Genomic DNA, 25,769 nt, shown 5'->3' on the forward strand with positions numbered 1-25,769 from the left:
AGCCTACCTTCCTCAGGTAAGGTTGGATGCACTCATTTGTATCACTCATCAGGTTTGCAGCAGCCAGCGGGTCACAGTTCGGCAGATGTTGAGGTTAGGTCACATAGAGGGGCATTATCGAACGGCGCCGGCCATCTATATGGCCGTCCATCTTCGGGGCTGGGCCCGCAAAGGGGCGGAGCCAACCGTATTATCGAAAAAGATGGCCGGCCATCTTTTCTTTTGATAATACGGTTGGGGCCGGCTAAATCTCAACATTTAGGTCAAATGTTGAGATCGCCGGGTTTAGAGATGGGCCGGCTTCGGTTTTCGGCAATAATGGAAACCGAGCCCGGCGAAATGCAAGCCCTTTGGTCGTGGTAGGAGTCAGCATTTGTAGTGCACTGGGCCCCCTCACATGTCAGGACACCAACCGGGCACCCTGTCACGGTACCAGCTAATAAAAATGGAATGCAAATGATCTACAGGTGGTTATAATGAGCTAATTAGGAGATTCACAGCTGTTTTCCGACCCCATGCACCGTGGAAAAAACAGGAGATCTACACCTCTCGTTGGGGCTGCGCGGGACCCATGCAGTGGAGGATGCCCACACTGTTGGGATACGGTACTTCTGGATGTTTAGATCTTGCTGATCAGTTATGCTGTGACTTACTTGTTCTGGAGTGCTGTATTTTGTGATGCTGTTTTGATAAATGTTCAATAAAGACTTCATACAACTTAAAAAAGTGGAAAAAAATCCAAGCACTTTTTTGGCCGGCCACCTCTGGATTGGACATGCACTTTTTTGGCCGGCCACCACTGAATTACAAGACCGGTGCTCTAACCACTTGGCCACAGCTCCACTTAATTGGATGTCCCTCCCTTTTGATTATGCCCCTTCAGGTCTCTCTCAGCCAATCACAGACAGGGGTCTCTCTCAGCCAATCACAGCGCATTTAGCTGTCTATGATTGGCTGAGAGAGACCTGAAGGGGCATAATCAAAAGGGAGGGACATCCAAGTAAGTGGAGCTGTGGCCAAGTGGTTAGAGCACTGTTCTTGTAATCCAGAGGTGGCTGGTTCAAATCTCACTGGTACTACTGAAAAGGCTGAGCAAAAATAGTTTTGATTTAGGACGACCCTGACGAGCACTTGGATTTTTTATTTTTATTTTTTTTGGGTGGGAGGGGATTGGTGACCACTGAGATAGTAAGGGGAGGTCATCCCCGATTCCCTCCGGTGGTCATTTGGTCAGTTGGGGATCCTTTTTGAAGCTTGGTCGTGAAAAAAAAGGGAGCTTTCTTTTTTCCATTATTGGGCGAAGCTGGCCATCTCGTGAGCATGCCCCACCCCATCCCGCCTTCACTACCCTACCGACACGCCCCCTTGAAATTTCGCTGGCTCCGTGACGGAAAGCAGGTCACCATGAATAATGCCACAAAAGGTTTCAAAGATCCTGCTGCACTACAGGACTTCAGCAGTGAACTATCTGGAATAACAATGGACACCAAGTAAGAGAGAATTAGTATTGGATAGACAATTGGAATGAACATCGGGACTGGATTAATTGTATCGCAAAGTATGAAAGCAGATTATTGTTGAGAATTTTATTATAGAGGTAGAGTTGGCCCTAACTGAAAATAACCAAAACGTCTGTCTGTTATTATTTCTGGTTCCCTGTGGAGCAGTGGTTGATGTCCCATGCATGCTCTGGCGGGATTCTGTCCAGAATAGGGTCTGATATGTAGAATAAATATTTGACCACCAAAGTGACCAAGATCTTTGGTGAATGATGCAGAGGTATTTCTAGACAACCTCTATGCAATACAGCCAGTATGAGACCTAGTGCTGCTGAAAAAGGCAGCCCAGCAATGCTGGTGTTCCCTTATGCAGTAGCTCATCTATTTGCCTCAATGAAAGATGGACCAGGATTGCATGCAGAAATAACTGGAGGAGTGGCCTAGTGGTTAAGGTGGTGGACTTTTGTCCTGGGGAACTGAGTTAAATTCCCACTTCAGGCACAGGCAGCTCCTTCTGACTCTGGGCAAGTCACTTAACCCTCCATTTCCCCATGTAAGCCGCATTGAGCCTGCCATGAGTGGGAAAGCGCGGGGTATAAATGTAACAAAAACAAACAAACTGTGGGCTCTATAGGACTGACTAAGGTTCTTGTTGGAAATATGGGGTTTTGTGGTTGTTTAACTAAGGACAGGGTTTCCCTTTGTGTTACTAAGTCTGTGGGTGTTATTGCGTCGAACTAGTTTGGAGGTTGGGGGCAGGTTTGCATAATGTAGAAATGAGTGCTAGTATGAATGGAGATTGATAGTGGACTGAGAGTGAGGTTTATGAGTGCTTAGGGGAGATGTTGAGATGCTGTAATGTTGATCAGGGATGAACGATAAGGTGTCTGCTTTAAGGGAGTGATTGAATGAATGAGACTAATATTAAACTAAGGCTGATTTGGGGGCATGCTTGGATGTGTCTCTTCATTGTAGTATTATTTGGGTTCTGGGTACCGCAGTATTATGCTGCAGTTTGTTACTTTATATTTGTATTGGCTGTACAAATACTTTGCTCATTCAAAGCAGTCTTAGAAGACAATATTAGCTAATGAGCAACCCTGGCAAAATTGTCTCATTAAACACTAAAGGCTTAAATAACCCAATCAGAAAAAAAGATAATTATAACCTACTTAAGAAAGGAGGATGCAGACATAGCATTTTTTCAAGAAAAACATTAAAACCATACTGTATAGGGTGCTGTTTTCTCCCTAGCAAATGGGAAAAAGAATGGGCAGCAGTTCTGATCAGGAGGGAGATGGGTAAAACTGATGTTTTCAAGTTTAATCAACTTTTGATATACCGCCCATTAGAAATCCATCCGAATGGTTTACTTATATTGTTTACAAATGAAGAAGATTAAGAGAGACTCATGTTGGTTCCAATTTCAGAATGGCTGATGGGACCTGCCGCATCAGTCTCGCGAGGCTACCTTGGGAAGTCTTGTCAGCCATTTTGACTGGGGATCCTGCTGCCTGGAAAAGGCCACTAGACCACCAGGACATTTAAAGGTAGGCCCAGGGAGGGCCTTCGGGTGGAGGGATGGCTGGTCTGGCCTGGCCTGATCTAGTGGGACCCCCGCGCTCTGGTGGTGATGGTGTTTGGGGGACAGGCAGAGAGTGGTCATGTGTGTGTGTGGGGAGGGGGGGTCAGTTTCAGCCAAAAATGCCAAACAAAATTTGATCGGTCTTTAGTTGCCTACTTTTATAATTTCCTTTCCTAGCACATTAAGGCTTTTTGTGTGAGATATATATATATATATATATATATATATATACAGTGGTGGAAATAAGTATTTGATCCCTTGCTGATTTTGTAAGTTTGCCCACTGACAAAGACATGAGCAGCCCATAATTGAAGGGTAGGTTATTGGTAACAGTGAGAGATAGCACATCACAAATTAAATCCGGAAAATCACATTGTGGAAAGTATATGAATTTATTTGCATTCTGCAGAGGGAAATAAGTATTTAATCCCTCTGGCAAACAAGACCTAATACTTGGTGGCAAAACCTTTGTTGGCAAGCACAGCGGTCAGACGTCTTCTGTAGTTGATGATGAGGTTTGCACACATGTCAGGAGGAATTTTGGTCCACTCCTCTTTGCAGATCATCTCTAAATCATTAAGAGTTCTGGGCTGTCGCTTGGCAACTCGCAGCTTCAGCTCCCTCCATAAGTTTTCAATGGGATTAAGGTCTGGTGACTGGCTAGGCCACTCCATGACCCTAATGTGCTTCTTCCTGAGCCACTCCTTTGTTGCCTTGGCTGTATGTTTTGGGTCATTGTCGTGCTGGAAGACCCAGCCACGACCCAATTTTAAGGCCCTGGCGGAGGGAAGGAGGTTGTCACTCAGAATTGTACGGTACATGGCCCCATCCATTCTCCCATTGATGCGGTGAAGTAGTCCTGTGCCCTTAGCAGAGAAACACCCCCAAAACATAACATTTCCACCTCCATGCTTGACAGTGGGGACGGTGTTCTTTGGGTCATAGGCAGCATTTCTCTTCCTCCAAACACGGCGAGTTGAGTTCATGCCAAAGAGCTCAATTTTTGTCTCATCTGACCACAGCACCTTCTCCCAATCACTCTCGGCATCATCCAGGTGTTCACTGGCAAACTTCAGACGGGCCGTCACATGTGCCTTCCGGAGCAGGGGGACCTTGCGGGCACTGCAGGATTGCAATCCGTTATGTCGTAATGTGTTACCAATGGTTTTCGTGGTGACAGTGGTCCCAGCTGCCTTGAGATCATTGACAAGTTCCCCCCTTGTAGTTGTAGGCTGATTTCTAACCTTCCTCATGATCAAGGATACCCCACGAGGTGAGATTTTGCGTGGAGCCCCAGATCTTTGTCGATTGACAGTCATTTTGTACTTCTTCCATTTTCTTACTATGGCACCAACAGTTGTCTCCTTCTCGCCCAGCGTCTTACTGATGGTTTTGTAGCCCATTCCAGCCTTGTGCAGGTGTATGATCTTGTCCCTGACATCCTTAGACAGCTCCTTGCTCTTGGCCATTTTGTAGAGGTTAGAGTCTGACTGATTCACTGAGTCTGTGGACAGGTGTCTTTCATACAGGTGACCATTGCCGACAGCTGTCTGTCATGCAGGTAACGAGTTGATTTGGAGCATCTACCTGGTCTGTAGGGGCCAGATCTCTTACTGGTTGGTGGGGGATCAAATACTTATTTCCCTCTGCAGAATGCAAATAAATTCATATACTTTCCACAATGTGATTTTCCGGATTTAATTTGTGATGTGCTATCTCTCACTGTTACCAATAACCTACCCTTCAATTATGGGCTGCTCATGTCTTTGTCAGTGGGCAAACTTACAAAATCAGCAAGGGATCAAATACTTATTTCCACCACTGTATATATATATATATACACGCACACTTATGGCCCCTTTTACTAAACCACAGTAACTATTCCTGCGCAGCAAATGAGACAAAGCCCATTCGAATTGAATGGGCTGCATTGTATTTGCAGAGCCAGCAATCAATAGCATGGTTCAGTAAAAGGTTTAGTAATACCATGTACCCATAAATGTGGTTTTTGAAAATTAGATAACAGTTCTAAACACTGCTAAAATGTACACTTCTTTCTTTCTCTCAGCGTTCCCATGGTTTGGAATGGACATTGGTGGAACACTGGTTAAACTGGTTTACTTTGAGCCAAAGGACATCACAGCAGAAGAAGAACAGGAAGAGGTGGAGAACCTAAAAAGCATTAGAAAATATTTAACCTCCAATACGGCCTATGGCAAAACTGGGATCAGAGACGTCCACCTTGAACTGAAAAACCTAAGCATGTGTGGGCGCACAGGGAATCTGCACTTTATCCGCTTCCCCAGCTCTGCCATGCTCAGGTTCATCCAGATGGGCAGCGAGAAGAACTTCTCCAGCTTGCACACGACACTCTGTGCCACAGGAGGCGGGGCTTACAAGTTTGAGGAGGACTTTAGAACGGTATGTGGGCGACGGGCATGCTCTTTAAGGAGAAGGCATCCTTGATAATATCACCTTAAACAAACTAGTTTTGTTTATCTCAACAGTTGCATGTTTACTTACCAGCACAATATAGGAAGATGGAAAGAAAGAAAGAGCTTTTGCTTAGACCACTTTTCTGTTCTTAACCTTTGCTAATCTGATAACCACCACAGCAAAGTTATCGAATAGAAATTTCAAATGGAGATTCACGATGTGGAGATCTTTGTGTGTAGTGAGAGCATTTATTAAATACATGGTATGAAAGCCATCATAACATTTAAAAAGGTCTAGAAAGTTTTAATGGTTAGCTGCCTAATAGTGCATGTTAAGCAATAAAGTCACTTATTACAATGTCTGTTGAAATTTGGGTCATCTTATTTAGGTTAAAGAGATTGCAAGATGGCTTTTTTTTTTCCACTGTCAGAACTATCTTGTATCATCAGACTACAAAACATTAGGTGTTTTTTTATATGATGCTAGTGGACACCCAATACCTGCTTAAAGTGGTTTCTAAGAGAAAGAAACACAGATCTAAACAAGTGAATGGTATAGACTTTACTTACAGTGGAGATTTTGGAATAGAAATATTAAAGCATAACAGTATATAACTGTAATAAGGTATGGAGGTTATTTTCAGCATATTAGCTCTGGGTAAAATTATGCTAGGCTCTCTAGGTATGATGATGATATAAACAATCATTGCGTCCTTTTCATATCCTAATGCTAAAAGATATAATTGCCTCATATGCTGACCAAGTTAAAATTGGTTGCATAAGATAACCAATCTGCTTCTGCCAAAGAGAAGAAGTTGCAAGAGATATTTCTGTTCAAAAACATGACTTTATTTATTTATTTATTGCATTTGTATCCCACATTCCCCCACCTATTTGCAGGCTCAATGTGGCTTACATAGATTTGATAACATTGTCATAACAGGATATCGGATACAATTAGTAATGTGTAGCGCTTAGGAAGGGGTGAGGGAAGAGAGTTGTTATGGTAATTATAGGAGGTGTGCGCTCATAGTTGAGTGGACTTAGTGAGGTTATAAGTTCTCATTGTAGGCCTTGTTGAAGAAGAATGTTTTCAGAGATTTCCGAAAGATAGATGTTTCTTTGATTCAGGGGCGTAGCCACGGGTGGGCCTGGATGGGCCCAGGCCCACCCACTTTGCCTCCAGGCCCGCCCATCCACCTTCTTCGCTGGCTGCCTTTTCTCCCCAGCTCCGCTTCGCTGCATCGCTCTGCATTCTTTTTCTCGCCTGTCACGCTGCACGCAGCGCTGCCATTCACACAGGCAGCTGCGCTCCCCCCTACCGCGTCTATCCGGTCCTAACAGGAAGTGCATCAGAGGACCGGATGGACGCGGCAAAGGAGAGCGCAGCTGCCTGTGTGAATGGCAGCACTGCGTGCAGCGTGACTTGCGAGAAGAAGAATGCAGGCAGCGACGATCGTGCAGCAAAGCGGAGCCCGGGAAGAAGTGCGCATAGCTAAAAGTTTGGGCTCAGCCAAGGTACCGGGCAGGCAGCGGAGCAGAGGGAGAAATCAGTTGTATATAGCGGAGGAGAGGGAGAAATGCTGCCTGGAGGGAGAGGGGGATAGGGACAAGAGAATGGGGTGGATGGAGAAGGAGAAATGTTGCACGGAGGGGGAGGGAGAACACAGGGAGAAATGTTGGACACAGAGGTGAAGGGGAGGGATAGATGGTGCATGAGGGTGGAGGGGAGGAAGGGAGAGAGAGACAAAGGGGTAGAGGGGGGCAATAAAGGGAGAAATCTTGTATATGGGGGTAGAGGGGAGGGAGAGATGGTGCCCAGAGAAGAGAGGGAGAAATGATGGACATGACAGTGGATGGGAGGAAGGGAGAGATGCTGTATGGGAGGAGGAGAAAGAGATATTGACCTCTGGGGCACAAGGGAGGGGGGAGACAGAGATGGTGGACAGTGGGAGAGAGGCAGAAATGTTGGACATGGTGGAGGAAGGAAGAGAATGCTGCATGGGATGGAGGGGGAAGACAGATATTGGATCTGGGGTACAAAGGAGGGGGAAAGAAGGATGTGGACAATGGGAGTGAGGCGGAGATGTAGGACATAGGGTTGGATGAGAGGCAGGGGAGATTCATAGGAGAGGGGAGAGAGGGAGATATTGGATCCAGGAGCAAATGAGAATGATGGAGAGATGCCAGACAATGGGAGTGAGGGAAGAGAGAGGGAGAAATGCTGGACCATGGGGAGGAGAGAAGGGACAGGGCTGGAGAGAAGAGAAGGGACAGGGAGCTAGAAGAGTGGATGGAGGAAGATGCTGGGAATGGCGGAACCATATGGGAGATGCTGGAGGGGGGAGGAGGAAGAGGGTGGCAAGGAAATGGATGAGAGGATAGTGATTACAGAGGATAGAAATGTAGTAATGGGGAGTAGATTAAAGATGAAAGGGAATGGCTGGAGAAGGAGTGAGTTGGGTAATGGGAGAGGTAGTAGGTGAGAGAAGAAGATGACGATCTGATAGGCAGCTGTAAAGTAAAAAGAAGGAGAAAGAGAGTAAAATTTGAGTTGACAGGCAAAAAATAAAAAAAAGAGGAAAGAGCTAAAAAGGAATGATCAGTATGTCAGAGGCAGATGTAGTGAGGGAATAGACAGTAGAGAGGAGAAAAGACAAATGGACAGCAGTCACTTGAAGGAGAATTAGTAGACGACAGACAGGAAATTAGAAGCAACATATGGAAAAATAAAATGTCCAGACATCAAAGGTAGAAAAAAGCATTTTATTTTGAATGTTTAAATGGAATATGTTAGCTTTGTGAAAAGTGCATAGCAAATGTCTTTGCATTGTGTTCAGTAGAAAGGAAATGCACTTTTGGTTTTTATTTCTCCAGGGTTGTAGTACATGTTAAGTTTAACTTCTTGGGGTTCTCATTTCAATTTTTGTGTAAATATTTTTATTTCTAACTTGTGATTCCTTGTTCTGTTTTTGGTGAGGGTCTGTCAGTGTGATAGTAATGGCAGGTACAGAAATCGGAAGGGAGGCAGGGAAGAGAGGGGATTGGAGAGAGTGCCCTCCTTTATTTTCTGACCTGGGCCGGAGCATGTCTAACACTGGCCCTTACCCTTGCTTTATAGCTGGTGGGGCTCCCCAAGCATCCCAGCTGAGGACCTCCTCCAAAGGCAGTCAGAACTTGCTTCTACCAAGCTCTGCAGTTGGCAACAGCATCTTTGAGTTACTGACAACTAAGGATGCAAGGGGTGCTAGCTTCGGTCGCTTACGGATGTTGCTACTGCCTGCCAAGCTTGGTAAAAGGAAGTTCTGGCCACTTTCAGAGGAAGTCTTCAGCTGACAGAGTTTGAGGATCCTCATCAGCTAAAGTATTTATATTTTGAGGTGAAGGTAGGGCAAGGAAGAGAAACTTTTGTGCCACCCACTTTGGGCTCAGGCCCACCCAAAATTGGTTTTCTGGCTACGCCACTGCTTTGATTGCTTTAATTTATTTGGGATCTGAATCTCTTGCTTTTTCTTTAATTTTCCTTCTGACCATAACTTATGATCTTGGTGTTTTCAAAGAAAGGTATATGTTTACCAGCAGCTGGTACACATATAACTTCCTTATCTGTGTATTTTCAAAGGCTATATGGATAGTTCCAGGCCCAAAATACATCTAATCGTTCTGGCACTATCCGTATAGTGGAGGAGCAGAGTGAGGAAAGCAGAAGGCCTAAACTGGGTTCTAAGGGGTGACAGCATTTATCCTATATATTCTGCACCACTGACGTTGGCCACCATTTTGCAGTGGCCAACTATTTACCATCCAATCAGGGTTAGTTAGCTTGTTTTAGTTGTGTTAGTGCTGCAACTAATGGTTTTATGTAATGTTGTTTGCATTGTTAAACAAACTAGTTCTCAATAAAATGGCAAAAAAAAAAAAAGGATTACTGTGGGACAAGCTCAGGCTTCCTGTGGTAACTCTGAAATATGCGTGTGCTAACCACATGCTAAAAAATTTTGAGGGGGTGTATTTTTGGTGGTGTTAACCGCTTAGTTGCCTGTACGATACATCAATTTTGCGATACATCAAGTGTGCAAATAAAAATAAATATTCCTTCACAGCCCACTGATGGAGATTTAAGTAGGCAGGAGCCTCTGCTGTCCGCTTAAATCCCTTTGAATATCTGCCCTCTCAGCTTTTTCGAATATCAGGCCCTTTCTTTTATTGGTACTGATAGAAGTAATAGCTGTATAACTGAAATATTGAGCAATGCATAGAGGATATGTGGGTTTTTTAAAACGTGGATCATGTGGACATTTATTCAGTGGCATACCTAGTGTATTTGACACCTGGGGCCGATCATTTTTTACACCTCCCTCCTCTATATGAAAAAAATATATTTTTAATAATAATCCACGACTCGCACAACAAGAGTGTACCTAGGAAAACAACCAAAATACAGAAGAACACCTAGGAAAAGGCAGCATCTTAAACATTGCTAGGCGGGACGTTGCACAGAGAAAGCTTCTGGGGCTGGCCAAAGGCAGCGCTCGTATCGCTGATGTACGCTCCCGGAGTTAAAAGGCCTGCAGAGTGGGGGGGAGGGGGGAAGGTGGAACGAGGAGGGAGAGGCAATACATCGCACTAGTAGGAGGGATGGAACGCCGGAACGGAACCTTCACTGCAGCAGCACCAGCACTGCATGAATCTGTGTGGGGGGGGGGGGGAAGTAGCACCCCTTACGACCTGCACCCAGGGCGGGCCACCCCCACCGCCCCGCCCTTGGTACGCCACTGCATTTATTTCCTTTTAGTGAAGCTGCTGCACGCACTGGTGACACATTCAGTTGCTAGGTGGGTATAATAAATTAATTTTGGGGAGGGGTTTACTTAGTCTGGCAGATGCTATGTTTTATTATTTAGTTAGTATCATTAGTACCCATTAAATGAATCAAAACCACATTTCATGTGATGTCAACTCTGATATCTGTGATCTCAAAGAATACAGGAACAAACCTGTTAAGTTGTTCCTCAAAGAGTTTCTGAAATAGTTTAGCAAAAGGGTGTTGAGAACAAGAAGTTAAAGTGGTGATGAAAGGTGATTATTAGCTACAGATACATGATGTTACAAAATCCTTCCAGTTTTGTGACAAACTTGAAACAATACAAGAACTATGCCCCCAGCCTGCAGGTGACAAAAGAGAAGGCAGGGCTATGGAAAAACCTGCAAGCAAAGTGCTGCAGGAGGTAACTATAGTTCAGATCTAAATGTTGCCAAACAGGATTTGCAAGGGGAGAAGCCTGGTATCAGACATTCACTGTTAGAGCTCTTAAAAGAGCACACTTCATCACCTCTACCCCATTCCTTGAGCTATTCAATTGTATTTGTTTTGTACTACAACTAGGTAAATTACTGTTGTCCTGTTATAAGGTTATGAATTATTTCTCGCCATGTTTTTGTTTAAAGAAATGGATTTTCACGCCTTAATCAGGGGGTGTTACTCTTTAAGTCTCACCCCTTTTCTTCTTGCTTCTGATAAAGGAGATGGAACTCCTCTCATATGAGGAAAGGCTAAAGAGGTTAGGGCTTTTCAGCTTGGAAAAGAGACTGCTGAGGGGGGATATGATTGAGATCTACAAAATCCTGAGTGGTGTAGAATGGGTTAAAAGTGAATCGATTTTTTTTTTTTTTACTCTATCAAAAAGTACAAAAACCTAGCGGATAGTCAATGTCGTTACATGGAAATTACTTTTAAAACAAATAGGAGGAAATATTTTTTCACTCTGTGAATAGTTAAACTCTGTAGTTTGTTGACAGAGGATGTAGTAACAGTAATAGCAGTTCCTGGAGGAATAGTCCATAGTCTGCTATTGGGATAGACATGGGGGAAGCCACTGCTTGCCCTGTTATTGGTAGCATGGAATGTTGTCACTGTTTCGGTTTCTGCCAGGTACATGTGACCTGGATTGACCATTGTTGGAAGCAGAATGCTGGGCTACATGACCCAGTATGTCTATTCTTACGAAATGCATTAGGAAGAGCAGCAGCTCAGCAGTCTTTTCCCCTGAGCTTGATACATTCTGGTTATGCTGATTTGTTCATAAGATGTTCATTACAGTTTTTTTCATTTGTTGTATTGCAGCATACCTTTTTATAGGTCATAAAATGTTGGAGTCTGTCCTTGTTTTTAGAAGTAGTGAGGTTAGTTGCTTAAAATGGGACTTGCGGTAATGCACATTAAGGCATTCTAAAGTGGTAGCGCATGTTTGTAACTTCAGCTGCAAAACTTTAAGAACCCTCCTACTCTCTGATCTTCAAAAGAAAACCACACTGCCTAACTGAAACCTTTCCAAATTTACCTCCAAATCTCTGAGTCTCTTATGAATTATTGCTTAGTGCAATTTTTCAAACACCTGTCCAGCACTAACATTAACAAACAGGTCAATATTCAAAGACCACAGTCAGCAGTTTTAAAAAATGTGATGGTGGTGGGGTTTTAATCTATTCAATATGTCCAGAAGCATGGATTATACATAGAGGGGCATAATCGAATGTCGCCGGCCAAATAGATCGCCGGCGATCTATGTTGGCAGCGGCGCTACAGCTGGCTGGAACTGTATTATCGAAAAAGATAGCCGGCCATCTTTTTTTTCGATAATACGGTTTAGCCCGGCCAAATGCCGTGGAGTTTGCGGGGTTTGAGATGGCTGGGTTTGTTTTTCAGCGATAATGGAAAGTTATGTCGGCCATCTCAAACCCCGGCCAAATTCAAGGCATTTGGCCGTGGGAGGAGCCAGCATTTTTAGTGCACTGGGCCCCCCTGACATGCCAGGACACCAACCAGCCACCCTAGGGGTCACTGTGGTGGACTTCAGAAAAGCTCCCACGTGCATAGCTCCCTTACTTTGGGAACTGAGCCCCCCAACCCCCCCCCCAAACCCACTACCCACAAATGTACTGCACCCACTAAAATTGCTCCAGGGACCTGCATACATCCTCTAGGACTTATTGCTGCTGTATAAGTTTGGCACACCAGTTCACACCTGAAGACTAATCTCTCTGAAAAAGTCCTTTCTTGAAATAACCACGTTTACTCACAGTTAACTGCAGATCAGAGGTTGTGCCCCACTAGCAAAGAGTCCCCTGGTACTAAGATTAGCAGTAGGTCAGAGCTGGCACAATGGTGTACAATGCCCTCTTTCAGCACCATTCAAGGTAAGAACTACGTTCTCTAACGTGGGTAACACAGGAAAGGGAACTAAAACTGGCTTACAAAAATGGCCACTACCGCATGGACTACAACAGGAAACAAAACAGGGCACACTCTGACCCAGTTAGCAGGGGGGAAAAGCACCATGGGAGTACAGCCCAGTACCCTACACCCACCACAATGCATTGCTAATGTGACTCTGCAGGGCACCTAACAGAAAAGGTGTCACACTCACCCAAGAGCCACATCGCAACCAGGGAAAGGCTGTCGGAGGATACAACACATTCTGCTGTCATGGAGGTGGGTACGGCATTTGAGGCTGGCAAAAAAGGTTTTTAGTTTTATTTTTTTAGTTTGGAAGGGGATTGGTGACCACTGGGGGAATATGGGGAGGCCATACCCCATTCCCTCCAGTGGTCATCTGGTCAGTTGGGGCACCTTTTTGAGGCTTGGTCGTGAAAATAAAAGGACCAAGTAAAGCCGGCGAAATACTGCTTAACGCCGCTTTTTTTTCCATTATCGGCGAAAGCCGGCCACCTGGTAGCCATGCCCATGCCCGCCCATGTCCCGCCTTTGCTAATCTACCGACACGCCCCCTTGAACTTTTGCCGGCGAAGTGACGGGAAAGCGGCGATGCTGTCAAAAATGCCGCTTTTGATTATACCGATTTCGCCACTTTTAAGAAATCGCCGGCCATCTCCCGATTTGTGTCGGAAGATGGCCGACGATCACTTTCGATTATAAGCTGGATAGTGTGACAAGGCTACCGCCAGGGCGGCTAGGATGAAGCAGTTAGACCCTGAAATACAAGTACTAGAAGCCATTACAAGGAGGGAGGCAGAGAGTAGTCTGGAGACAAGGGAATGGACTCCAAGCTGCAGCAGAGGGAGCCAGAGGGATAGCCAGGCTGAGCCTATAATTTCATCACCCACTAGGGGGAGGCGGAGGGAAGAAGCTCAGTTCCCCTGGATACGCAATCAGTATACCATGAGGCCCAGCTGGAATAGAGAGGGGCCCATGGAGAGGGAAGAAGATGATTGGATGGATTATATGGAAGGGGGGGGTAGATCAGATGGGGGAGGAATCTCAGGAGGGAGGAGAAGCCTCTATGGAGTGTGGGAGAGTTCCAAGGCAGGGATGGTCAGCTCCTGAGGGTTTGGAAGCGGTGTTAAGAGGTGAGAGTAACCTGCTTCACTGGAAGCCTGATTTATTTGGAAGCCTGCTTTATTTACCTGCTTTACTGGAAGTCTGATTTATAGAAAGCCTGACTTTGAAAACCTGCCTTGGTCTGGGAAAACCCTGATTGGTTGGAAACCTGTTTTTCTTGGAACTTGTTTGTTTGGAGATAACCTGTGTACTGAAGTTGAGACAGCTGTTATTGGTCTGATAATAACTTTTGACCTAGTCACTGTCTGCAATTGTGGTGAGCTCTGGAAGGTCAGTTGGTGGGCGGCTCCACCTTGCTGGGAAGCAGTGGACCCTTTTCACAATAGATGGGTCCTTTTACTAAGGTGCGCTGAAAAATGGCTTGTGTTAGTGTAGGCGCGGGTTCTGGGCGTGCTCCAATCTATTTTTCAGTGCGCCTGTAAAAAAGGCCTTTTAATTTTTGCTGAAAATGGACATGAGGCAAAATCAAAATTGCTGCGCATCTATTTTGGGTCTGTGACCTTACTGCCAAACATTGACCTAGCTGTAAAGTCTTGCGTAGTAAGTGGGCGGTAATGACCTACGTGCACAAAATTCCACTTGGCACACTTCTGAAAATAAAATTTCTTTTTTGGCCGGGCGGCAAAAATGAAACTATCACATGAGTCATATGGTAGCCATTTGGTAGCCAAGCGGAGAACTCAGTTGTGTCGAGTCTTTTCATCAATAAAGAAGTTTTTAAGATACTGTCTCTAGGATTTGTATTTCCGTGGTCAAACATCCCACTTTTTACCTATATCAGCCATTTGGTAGCTCCATTTTGGCACATGTAGATGCTTACACAGCTTAGTAAAAGGGCCCCAGAGAGTAGTGACCACTCGTAGCTGTAGGGATAGCGACAGTACTCAGCTGTTTTTATATTTAGCTATACAGTTTGAGTTGGGACAGCCTTTTTGCTGGCCTAAACATATCCATATAGCTGCACGAATAGGGGCTGAATATCACCCACTAGGTGCAGAGTGGGATGACGCGCCCTGTTCCTGGCCCTCTTAGAATATACACATGCTCCGATATCCATGCAGTATAACCTAGTACATCAGCACACACAAGAAGTCTGTTCTTTTTCTGAAATTTACTTTATTGAATAAATGTAGCTAATTTACTCAGTTTGTAGATTCTGAAGGCTGTAATTGGAGATGAAGGTGGAATTCTGTACAGAAAAGGCCTTATGGCAGAGGTAGGAGAATTGGCAGATGGATGGAAGCAGTTTCAGAGGTGAGATGCTGAGTTATTCAGTAGTAGTAGGTAAAAGATAAGCTCACTTCAGGGGAGCAGAGGAGCACATGCTGCAATGGCGAGATGGATGCATCTGGCTTGCAGGGTCAGAAGTGTCAGACCTGTGAGTTCTTGTACCAAGTAGAGCACTACCGAGCCTGGTACTAGGACCAGGTTCTGTTTGGCGGTCGGACAACCCCGGGTTTCACCTGCGCTGACCGCCGTTCCCAGGAGGTTGAGCCCCTAGGTGCGGGCGGCCTGCAGGGCTTACGAGATGGAGCAGGAAGCGGGGTGATGAACATGATGGCCAGACAGGCAGCAGGCAAGAGAGTGATCCAGGTACAGGCAGAGTCAGTAGGCAGGCAGCAGGTACGAGAGTAATCCAGGTACAGGCAAGGTCAGTAGGCAGGCGGCAGGTACGAGAGTAATCCAGGAACAAGCAGAGTCAGTAGGCAGGCGGCAGGTACGAGAGTAATCCAGGAACAAGCAGAGTCAGTAGGCAGGCAGCAGGTATGAGAGTAATCCAGGTACAGGCAAAGTCAGTAGGCAGGCAGCAGGTACAAGAGTAATCCAGGTACAGGCAAGGTCAGTAGGCAGGCAGCAGGTATCAGAGTAATCCAGGCACAGGCAGAGTCAGTAGGCAGGCAGCAGACACGAGAGTAATCCAGGGTACAGGCAAGGTCAGTAGGCAGGCAGCAGACACGAGAGTAATCCAGGTACAGGCAGAGTCAGTAGGCAGGCAGCAGGTACGAGAGTAATCCAGGTCCAGGCAGCAGACACAAGAGTAATCCAGGTACAGGCAGAGTCAGTAGGCAGGCAGCAGACACGAGAGTAATCCAGGTACAGGCAGAGTCAGTAGGCAGGCAGCAGACACGAGAGTAATCCAGGTATAGGCAAGGTCAGTAGGCAGGCGGCAGGTACGAGAGTAATCCAGGAACAAGCAGAGTCAGTAGGCAGGCGGCAGGTACGAGAGTAATCCAGGAACAAGCAGAGTCAGTAGGCAGGCAGCAGGTATGAGAGTAATCCAGGTACAGGCAAAGTCAGTAGGCAGGCAGCAGGTACAAGAGTAATCCAGGTACAGGCAAGGTCAGTAGGCAGGCAGCAGGTATCAGAGTAATCCAGGCACAGGCAGAGTCAGTAGGCAGGCAGCAGACACGAGAGTAATCCAGGGTACAGGCAAGGTCAGTAGGCAGGCAGCAGACACGAGAGTAATCCAGGTACAGGCAGAGTCAGTAGGCAGGCAGCAGGTACGAGAGTAATCCAGGTGCAGGCAGCAGACACAAGAGTAATCCAGGTACAGGCAGAGTCAGTAGGCAGGCAGCAGACACGAGAGTAATCCAGGTACAGGCAGAGTCAGTAGGCAGGCAGCAGACACGAGAGTAATCCAGGTACAGACAAGGTCAGTAGGCAGGCGGCAGACACGAGAGTAATGGCAAGTTCAGTAGGCAGGCAACAGACACGAGAGTAATCCAGGTACAGGCAGAGTCAGCAGCGAAGAACAAAGTAGAGGAGAAGCACACTACTGAGCAAGAAACACCTACCAAAGTAGAAGCCAAAGCAAGGAGTCTAGGGAGAGCTCAGCTGATAAAGTGCTGGCGTCTGACATCAGCAGGAAGAAGGGGCACAGCCATAGGACAAGAGCAGGGGAAGGAGGAACCGGAAGACCAATAGGAGAGAAGCAAGGGAAGCCAGGCAGAGGAAGAGCAGACCCAGGTGGGTGGAAGCAAAGCAATCAAGGAGCCTGGAAGCCAGGCAGAGAGAGAGCAGAGCCAGGTGCATGGAAGCAAAGCAATCGAGGAGCCTGCAGCCAGAGAAGAACTACACACACGTGGCTCAGGGCTGTGCTAGTCAAGTGTGCGTGTCGACGGGACCCTGTGCAGCCCGAGGACGCCGCTTGCGTTGAGGTAGGGGACATGACAGAAGGGAACGAGAAAAATACCCATAAGGCCAGTGGGCAAGGCAAAGGGACCAATAGAAGCATAGCCTGAGACCAGGACACAGAGAAGGTCACTCCCTGGCTGACCCTGCAGAGCACAGATACTAAAGTCAATCGGGAAATTATAGCAGGTAGACAAAGGACTCAAGCTCAACTGAGAGAGAGAGAGAGAGAGAAGGTCTTTGCAGGGGGAACACCACTAGGGGCAAAGCTTATACACTGAGCAGGGGTGGCTGCAGTATATATGGGACTACATTACACACAATGCATTGTTCGCTCGCCATGACAGGAATTAACTGCAGCATTAAAATCCTAAGAAGTGAGAATAATATTAAACACATTTTAGAGCTATAATATTAAAAAAAAAATAGTGCAAGGCTGCCGGGGGATGTTTTACTGTTGTGGTTTTGTTGGGTGGTGTTCATGTTTGGTTTCATGTTGCTGGTTGTTTGGCCACTGAATTGTTGTTGTAACGATTGGGCTCTTCCATGACAGGAAGTAACTGCAGCACTAAAATCCTAAGAATTGAGAATAACATTAAACACATTTCAGAGCTATAGTATAAAAAAAATAACACAAACTGTCGAGAGCAGAACATGCCCTTGCTGTGCCCTGGTGCTATCCAAATTGTGCAGAGGTAGTCCGTATGAACATTTAGTGGATAGTGTGCATAAGTGCTTTTGAATTCTGACCCAGAAGGTTTTATATTCCACATTAGAGAGATGCATAATGATAAAAAGGAAGAATGTTTCTGTTATGTAGAAAAAACTCTGTTGTGTAGAAAATAAAATTGATTTTAGGAGATATGAACAGTATTAAGAATATTCATATATTGGTCATTTTTAAAAGTGGTCAAATTTTATTTTTAATTGCTCACATTCACTGAAATTACAGCTCACTTTATATTTAAAATTGCCCTACAGTTGAGAAACTATAGTACTCATCCAAATGTATTGTTTCCTCTAATTTCTGAGGTTTGTTATTTTGCACAAATGTGACAGTCTCTGGGAAAAGGTGACTAAAGTAGCGGATCCATAATGTGGAGAATGGTTGATTTTTTTTTTTTTCATGTCTTGGGGTTCATAAGCAGTCTGAAAAAGTTACATGTTTGAACTTCTGTAACCTTTTTATCTTTACACATAAAGGATGGGGTTTCGACTGTTGTATTACAAATTGTTTGCTTTAACAGAATTCATTCAACCTCTTTCTTTTTCCTGGTGATTTTAGTCACCTTTTCTCAGAGATGGTCACAAATAGCATCCAGGTCCTTGTTTTCAATCATTTTATCACATACAGGAGTAGCAAAATTAGTTTTCTAGATACCTGGCACTGCTCCTGCAACCAGGGGACTGACTCCCTGCTGTCAAAAGGAGCTGAATTGAGGATAGGATGAGGAGGGCAATTTATTATCCTGAGATGCTATGAAACAAGGAACACTGCCAATTGTTCCAGGTCAGCTGAGACACCAAGGAAGGAATGAGTAAAAGAATGCAAGTATGTATGAAAGGAAAGAGAACCCTTACACCCCCCACCCTTGCTTAATGCCAAGCTCCTGCCTTCAGTCATGAGGTAAGCACTCGCCTCAGAATAGTCCACAGCATCTACTGCCTTGCTGTTGCTATTCCTGGATTTTCCAAGCTGCTACTGCTTCTTAAAACCAAAAAAATTGGTGAGCAAGATTGAATAAAATACCTTACCCCGGGAAGAGGTGGGGGTGCTGCCACTGACATTCCCGCAGGGACCAACAAAGGAGGGGTGCTATAAACGTTCCCACCTAAGATTCTATCCTTACTAGAGCCAGCCTTGTGGCCTTTAGCCACCAAGAGGAGCCACTACAGCCTGATGTAGCACACTGCTGCTGGACCACATGCAAGAAAAGTGGCTGGAAGGAGGAAGCGGGGAGAAAAGACATGGAAAGTAGAAACAAAATAGGTGAATAGGAAGAAGAGGTTGTAGGGGAAGAGGGAGCAAAGACATTTTTCTTTCCTTGGTTTCTAAAAATTTTGACTAGTGTTCAAGTTAAAGTATTTTTTCTACCATCATCCTCCATGTAGTGACTTTAGTCTTTGAAACTGATAATTTGAAAAGACTGTGTACATCAAAACACTCCTGTATTTGTCTATCACTGGTTGGCAAAGCTGAGAACCCAGTAGATATTCAACTCTCTTGGCTTTCAAATGTCTGCATGACAGTGTTCAACCCTGCTACTAAGCCACTGTGCTGTTATAGTTTAGTGTTTGTGGCCTGTTCTAACTCAGGGACACGCTATTTCCATTAAGCTTTAATCCTTTTTTCCCCAGCCACTGTGAAAGCTAGGGGTTGTCAACTCAGTTCTCAGGAAACACCTCTAGCCAATCAAATTTTCAGAATATCCACAATTGAATATGTGTGTGGGTTAGATCTGTATATAATAGAAGCAGTACATAGAAATCTTCTAGCTCATACATCGAATTGATGTTAGGTTGAGAATCAGGATCAAAGTTTTTCATCCTGCAGGTGTTTTCTGCCATCTTTCACATGTAGTCAACCAGTTTCCATGTATCATGATTATATGGAACTTTGCCAATAACACTGATAAAGAAATCTTGTACACTTTTATTTATTTATTGGAAAGAATAATCCGAATCACAGTTACCTGATGCTAGGGTCCACCTTGGGGGTCAGCGCTCAAGAAAAAGATCTGGGTGTAGTTGTAGATGATACGCTGAAATCTTCTGCTTAATGTGCGGCTGCGGCCAAAAAAAGCAAACAGGATGCTAGGAATTGTTAGGAAAGGGATGGTGAATAAGACCGAAAAAACTATGATACCTTTGTATCACTCCATGGTGCATCCACACCTTGAGTATTGTGTTCGGTTCTGGTTGCTGTATCTCAAAAAAGGTATAGCTGAATTAGAAAAGGTTCAAAGAAGAGTGACTAAAATGATAACGGGGATGGAACTCCTCTCGTATGAGGAAAGGCTAAAGAGGTTAGGGTGCTTCAGCTTGGAAAAGAGACAGATGATGGGAGATATGATTGAGGTCTACAAAATCCTGAGTGGTGTAGAATGAGTAGAAGTAAATTGATTTTTTTACTCGTTCCAAAAGTACAAAAACTAGGGGACACTCGAGGAAGTCATATGGAAATACTTTTAAAACAAATAGCAGGAAATATTTTTTCACTCAAAGAATAGTTAAGCTCTGGAACTCTTTGCCGGAGGAGGTGGTAATGGCGGTTAGCATATCTGGGTTTAAAAAAGGTTTGGACTAATTCGTGGAGGAAAATTCCATAGTCTGCTATTGAGACAGACATGGGAGGCAACTGCTTGCCCTGGGATTTGTAGTATGGAGTGTTGCCACAATTTGGGTTTCTGCCAGGTGCTTGTGACCTGGCTTGGGCACTGTTTGGAAAACAGGATAGTAGGCTAGATGGACCATTAGTCTGACCCAGTATGGCTACTCTTATGTTCTTATGGATTTTGCGCACACCTTTTTCAGTAGTAGCTGAAGGTGAGTTGCATTCAGGTACACTGGGGTGTTTATTAAAGTGATTCTCAGTGGGCAGAACTTGTCATCCATTTTTTAAACTCTTTATCTAGAGCCAAGTATGGCATTTTGTCTGTTCAACAATTATAGCACCTGTATATGAAGCATTACCAGTGTGCTGCCTTCCTATACCTGACTCAAGCATGCCACCACCATATATATATCATATACACATTACCCTGCTCAAATATCATTAAACTTCATTTTCATCAAAGATATTGAAGATAACTTATTTCAAAATGTAGGATCTCTCAGAATTTTCCTATCACCACCACACAGGTATCTCCGAGATGAATATACAAGATACCTCTTTAAAGTCATTCAAGAAAAGAATCTTCGAGTGACGCTACGGATAGAGCTAAGTGCCTATGCTTTAAAGACATAAAAGATACAATAGAAAAAAAGAAAAAAGAAATATATTTTGATTTAATTGGTATTAAAGTATTTGGATCAAATGAGGAATACCTACCCACCATAAAAGTGCCTGGCTCACGATATAAAGCCTGTGTGGTGGTGATAGGAAAATTCTGAGAGATCCTACATTTTGAAATAAGTTATCTTCAATATCTTTGATGAAAAATGAAGTTTAATGATATTTGAGCAGGGTAATGTGTATATGATATATCAATGATACCCCCTCTATTTAAGCAGTATCACCATAATTAAAATTGTTTACCACCATATATATAAGCACTTACTCCTGGTGGAATTCTGCACCAAGAAAATTCAAAATTCTGCAAGTTTATTTTTCACAATTTAAACAATATGTTTGTTAATTATTATCCAGAATTTCAGTATAATTCAGTATTTTCATTAAAGTTTACTAGAGAAAACAGAATCTTCAAGTTTTTCTCATTTAGTCATTTCTTTCTAGCAGAAAATGTAAAATTGTACAGTGAAAACTTCTATCCGCTTGAGAAATATAGAATGCCCCAATCTATCCACCCTATCAGATTAACTGTTCACTCGTCCTCTAGATTGTACACTTGTCTTTAGATTGTTCTCTTGTCTTTTAGATTGTAAGCTCATTGAGCAGGGACTGTCTTTCTATGTTTAAATTGTACAGCGCTGCGTAACCCTAGTAGCGCTTTAGAAATGTCAGTTAGTAGTAGTAGTAGTATTTGGAGACATCATTTATACAACTAAAAAAAACTGGACCCCTGTTATGGTCAACATAACTTCTACAAAACTGATGTCTTTTTTTTGTTCACACTTGAGTGTAGACTGTCCTTAATAGTTACTATAATTTGTGATTTAGGAAGAGCAGCCAATTGGGTGATGAGCGCATGGGCCATGTTATTGCATCAGAGGTCATGTGATCCACTTCCGTGGGACATCCTGCTTATACATGCAGTACTCAGAGTGAGTCTAGTAGACAGTGCTTGCCTGCAGCAGACCTTGACAGAAGAGGCAGTAATGGGGAAATTTTTAAAAAATCACACGGTGATGAGAGAGGCAAGATGGCGTCTGAATAGGACGTGTGTGAAACAGCTCCTCACTCAACTCCCTCTTGCTGTTTTTTTGTCCCTTAAAAAATACATTTCCATGCCCAAGAGAAGGGGCAAACAGAGGGCTTACCCTGCTCCCTCTGCAAGACAGGAATTGGGACCGATGGACCGTTTCACTGTTCCCAGAGTAGAATTGACTGGGCAACAACCCTTGCTGCAGGAGGGATCGATGAGAGGAGAACCGACCTACAGTGTTGCCAGGTGGAAAAATTTTTCCCACCCAATCCAGCGTAAAAACCGCCCAAAACCCGCCCAAACTCAAACCCCGCCCCTGACACCCCCGCCCCCGCCGTCATCACCCCCGCCCCCGCCGTCACCGGCCCCGCCTCCCCCGTCACCGGCCCCGCCTCCCCCATCATCGGCCCCGCCTCCCACGTCATCGGCCCCGCCCAAAACGTCACTAACCCCGCCCCCCGCGGCCGAAAAAACCGCCCGAAAAACCGCGGAAAAGAAAAAAAAGAAGCCCAAAAAACCACGACCCGCCGCGGGCAAAAATTTCCCGCGGCAGGTTGCGGAAAACCGCCCACCTGGCAACACTGCCGACCTACCTGCCTGAGAGAGAGACCACTCTGAGCCCAGAGGAATGGAGTCCTCCTTCGATGCCAGCAATGCTGGCAGACCAGAGCCCTGGATTGACTAGACCCGATGAGGAGATGTCTGATCTGGGAGCAGGGGCAGACTCTGCTAGCAGAACGCCGAGTGCAGCAGTGCTGGTGGTTACTGCTGAGAATACCGAAGGAGCAGGAGTTGAATCACTGGAGAGCAAGACTGGCTCTAAGAAAGGAGCTCAGGAAGAGGTAACATTGAAATTATTTCCTAAAAAACCGGAGAAAATAACCCTAGAAAAAAATTTGGGATGCTTTGGAATGTTTAGAAGATTCTTTAACCCAGAAATTATCTCCAATAGTTAAAGTTAATCAAATCAAGCTAAAATAGCAGACTTGGAAAAACAGTTGGAACAAACTAAAACTTTTGAACAAACAATTATACTTGAAGCAAATCAAATTAAAGAGAGTCAAATAACTTTAATAAAAGAAAATGTATATTTACATAGGAAAATAGAAACTTTAGAAAATCTACAAAGGATGAAAACATTGAGATTTATAAATTTTCCTAAAGTTCCAGCAGTTGCTCCTTTAATAACATTTAAAAGATACCTTTCTGAAGTATTAAAAATTACTGAACAATTGTTTCCACCTGTAGCAAGGATTTATTATTTGGCTCCCTATGTTAAGAAACCAAGTGAGCGCATAATACCATCTATGGAAACCCCATTTGAGGAGCTAAATTTGAATTTATCACAAACAATTGAAGATGAACTATGTGGAGTACAACCTGCTACATTAATTATAGACTTTGTTCTACAGCCGGATCAGGACTGGATCTTGAAATCCTTCTTTAAACATAGACATGAAGTCTTTCTGAATTGCAAAGTCAAAGTATTTCCTGATATTGCTAGACAAACTCAGAAAAGACGTCAGTCTTTTTTGAAACTTCGTGATCGTGTATTGTCACAGGGGGGAATTTTCTGGCTTAATTTTCCTTGTAAATGTATTGTTAAATTTCAATCTATTAAATATGTTTTCTTTGAGAGTGATCAGTTAGCAAAATTCCTAGACTCCAGACAAGAACCAGCCGTAAACTCTCTGGTGCTTCCTCCATTAGTATCTACTCCGTGATAGGATAAGTGGGAATATGTTCTATTCATTTTTTCCTACGTTAACCAATTTTTGAATAGTGCCTTGCCTATAATTGTGGACTTTAGCAGTAATTATCATTTAATAAATTTTCTTTATAAAATATTTTCTTGTATGCTATGGTAATACTCCTTTTCTGTACAAGTGTTTCTTGTAAAATTCATTAAAATTACAAAAAAAAAAAAAAAATCACACGGTACTTCTAGTTACTGACCAAATTAAAAACAGACCCCAGATTTGTATAAGTTAATATGCTGACCATAAAAGGGGGTCCAGAATTTCTTTGGTTCACAGTGTAGAATTTCAGTACAATCTAGTATTTTCATTTAAATTAGAGGAAACAAAAAGCCTTCAAGTTTTTCTCACTTACTGATTTCCTTCTAGCAGAAAGTATCAAATTGTACAGTAAAAAACCTCTCTCTGCATCTGTGGAGTTGAAGACAATTGAAGGCCAGTCTGGACATAATTGGAATTTTCTCTTTTGCTGAAAGCCAAAACACTTGGAGATCTAAAACAATCGTATTTTGAATAGCTTCAGGCACAATCTTTTCCCTGAACATTTTAAGCTCATATTCAGATACCTCAGAAAAACCAGGTACTGCATGAAAGTATTCGGAATCCTCTGGCAGGACATAAACATGATGAGGATCAAATAACCCCATCTCGCTCCAGACAGCTCTGTCCTGCTGAAACTCCCTGTAACGAACCTGGATTTTTTACCCTGTGAATATCTTCTTCCAAATGAGATAGCGCACATTCCAGTCACCCAGCTTTGGACTATTTCTACCTGTTCAACTACCTTCCCCTCCCCCTGCAATACAACTACCTCTCTTCAGATCTCCACCTCCCACAGCCTCCAGATTAAGAAGTCTCTGTATCCTGAACATCTATCTGAGAGTAAATTATCTGTGATTTATTCAATAAAAGAGACTTCATAAAATAATAGAGACTTCAGGTGATTGCTGTGCCAGGGTTATGCTCCATGATATTGGGGCTTCTAATTACCAAGCTCCAAGAGTCATGACAGAAAATTCAAGCCTAATTGTCCAAATGACAAATACTTGTCAAGCTTCAGAAGCTTCCTGGAATGCCTTTTTAAAAAGGGCTATTCAGGTGAGTGTCTCAACAAGACATACGTTTTTAGCCTCCTCAAATTGAAAAAACTCGGAGGTGCTTGCTGAAGGAAGCTCTAGATGTGAGATGAAATATATCTGCATTTCTTCCAGAAGGTCAAAAACTTTAACAGTACAAGGCTTCCTGCTCTCAAAGCCCAGATTTAAATTGAGGATTTGTTCACTTGTTTTTTTTGGTAGGAAAGTGATCTATAGTTTTAACAAAAGAAACTTAATTGAATCATTCAGTAATTCCTGAATAGTTTGGACAGAAACTGGGGAGCTGCTGTTACATTCTTCATCGAAGTATTCTTTTGTAGAACTGAAAGTTCTTACAGTGATGTTGAACTGCATGGAACCAGGAACTGTTCCAAAGTGTTCTGACAGGGAATAGTTTGGACAGAAACTGGGGGGCTGCTGTTACATTCTTCAATGAAGTATTTTTTTGTAGAACTGAAAGTTCTTACAGTGATGTTGAACTGCATGGAACCAACTGTTCCAATGTGTTCTGACAGGACTTGGAGGCATGGATGCTTTGGCATTTGGACATGTCTCTTTTAGCTTTTTGTTCATGAATCTGAGATACGTTGCTTTCCTACTACCAGAATTGTAGAACATATTTTTGAAGCATCTTACAAATGTATCCACCAACTGGAAATACCCACGTTAAGTAAGTTAGGCACATAAGTGTGAGTTCCGTCCATGTTCTGACTATGTGTACACCTACCTTTAATATATGTGCCATGTAAGATATGCATGTATTTACAGAATAGTATTTAGATGGAATTGTGGCATATGTGTACATATGTGGCATTATTCTAATGAGTAATCAGTGAATAACTGTTAGTCTATACTTTTGA

At 43.8% G+C, this 25,769-nt stretch overlaps 1 protein-coding gene across 3 annotated transcripts in view; it reads left to right on the top strand.

The window, feature by feature from the left end:
* The window catches only part of PANK1 (pantothenate kinase 1), a 123,077-nt gene that overhangs the window by 33,266 nt on the left and 64,042 nt on the right, over window positions 1-25,769 (top strand). For 2 of the 3 annotated variants that reach the window (XM_030203054.1, XM_030203053.1), the window contains exon 2: window positions 5,153-5,505. In XM_030203054.1, coding sequence (XP_030058914.1) covers window positions 5,170-5,505 — 336 coding nt within the window. In that variant the 5' untranslated portion in view covers window positions 5,153-5,169. Of the gene's footprint in view, window positions 1-3,028; window positions 3,050-5,152; window positions 5,506-25,769 lie in introns of those variants that run through there. The other variant, XM_030203055.1, reaches the window with a different exon arrangement.

This window comes from Microcaecilia unicolor, chromosome 5, assembly GCF_901765095.1.
Source record: "Microcaecilia unicolor chromosome 5, aMicUni1.1, whole genome shotgun sequence".
Taxonomy (NCBI): domain Eukaryota; kingdom Metazoa; phylum Chordata; class Amphibia; order Gymnophiona; family Siphonopidae; genus Microcaecilia; species Microcaecilia unicolor.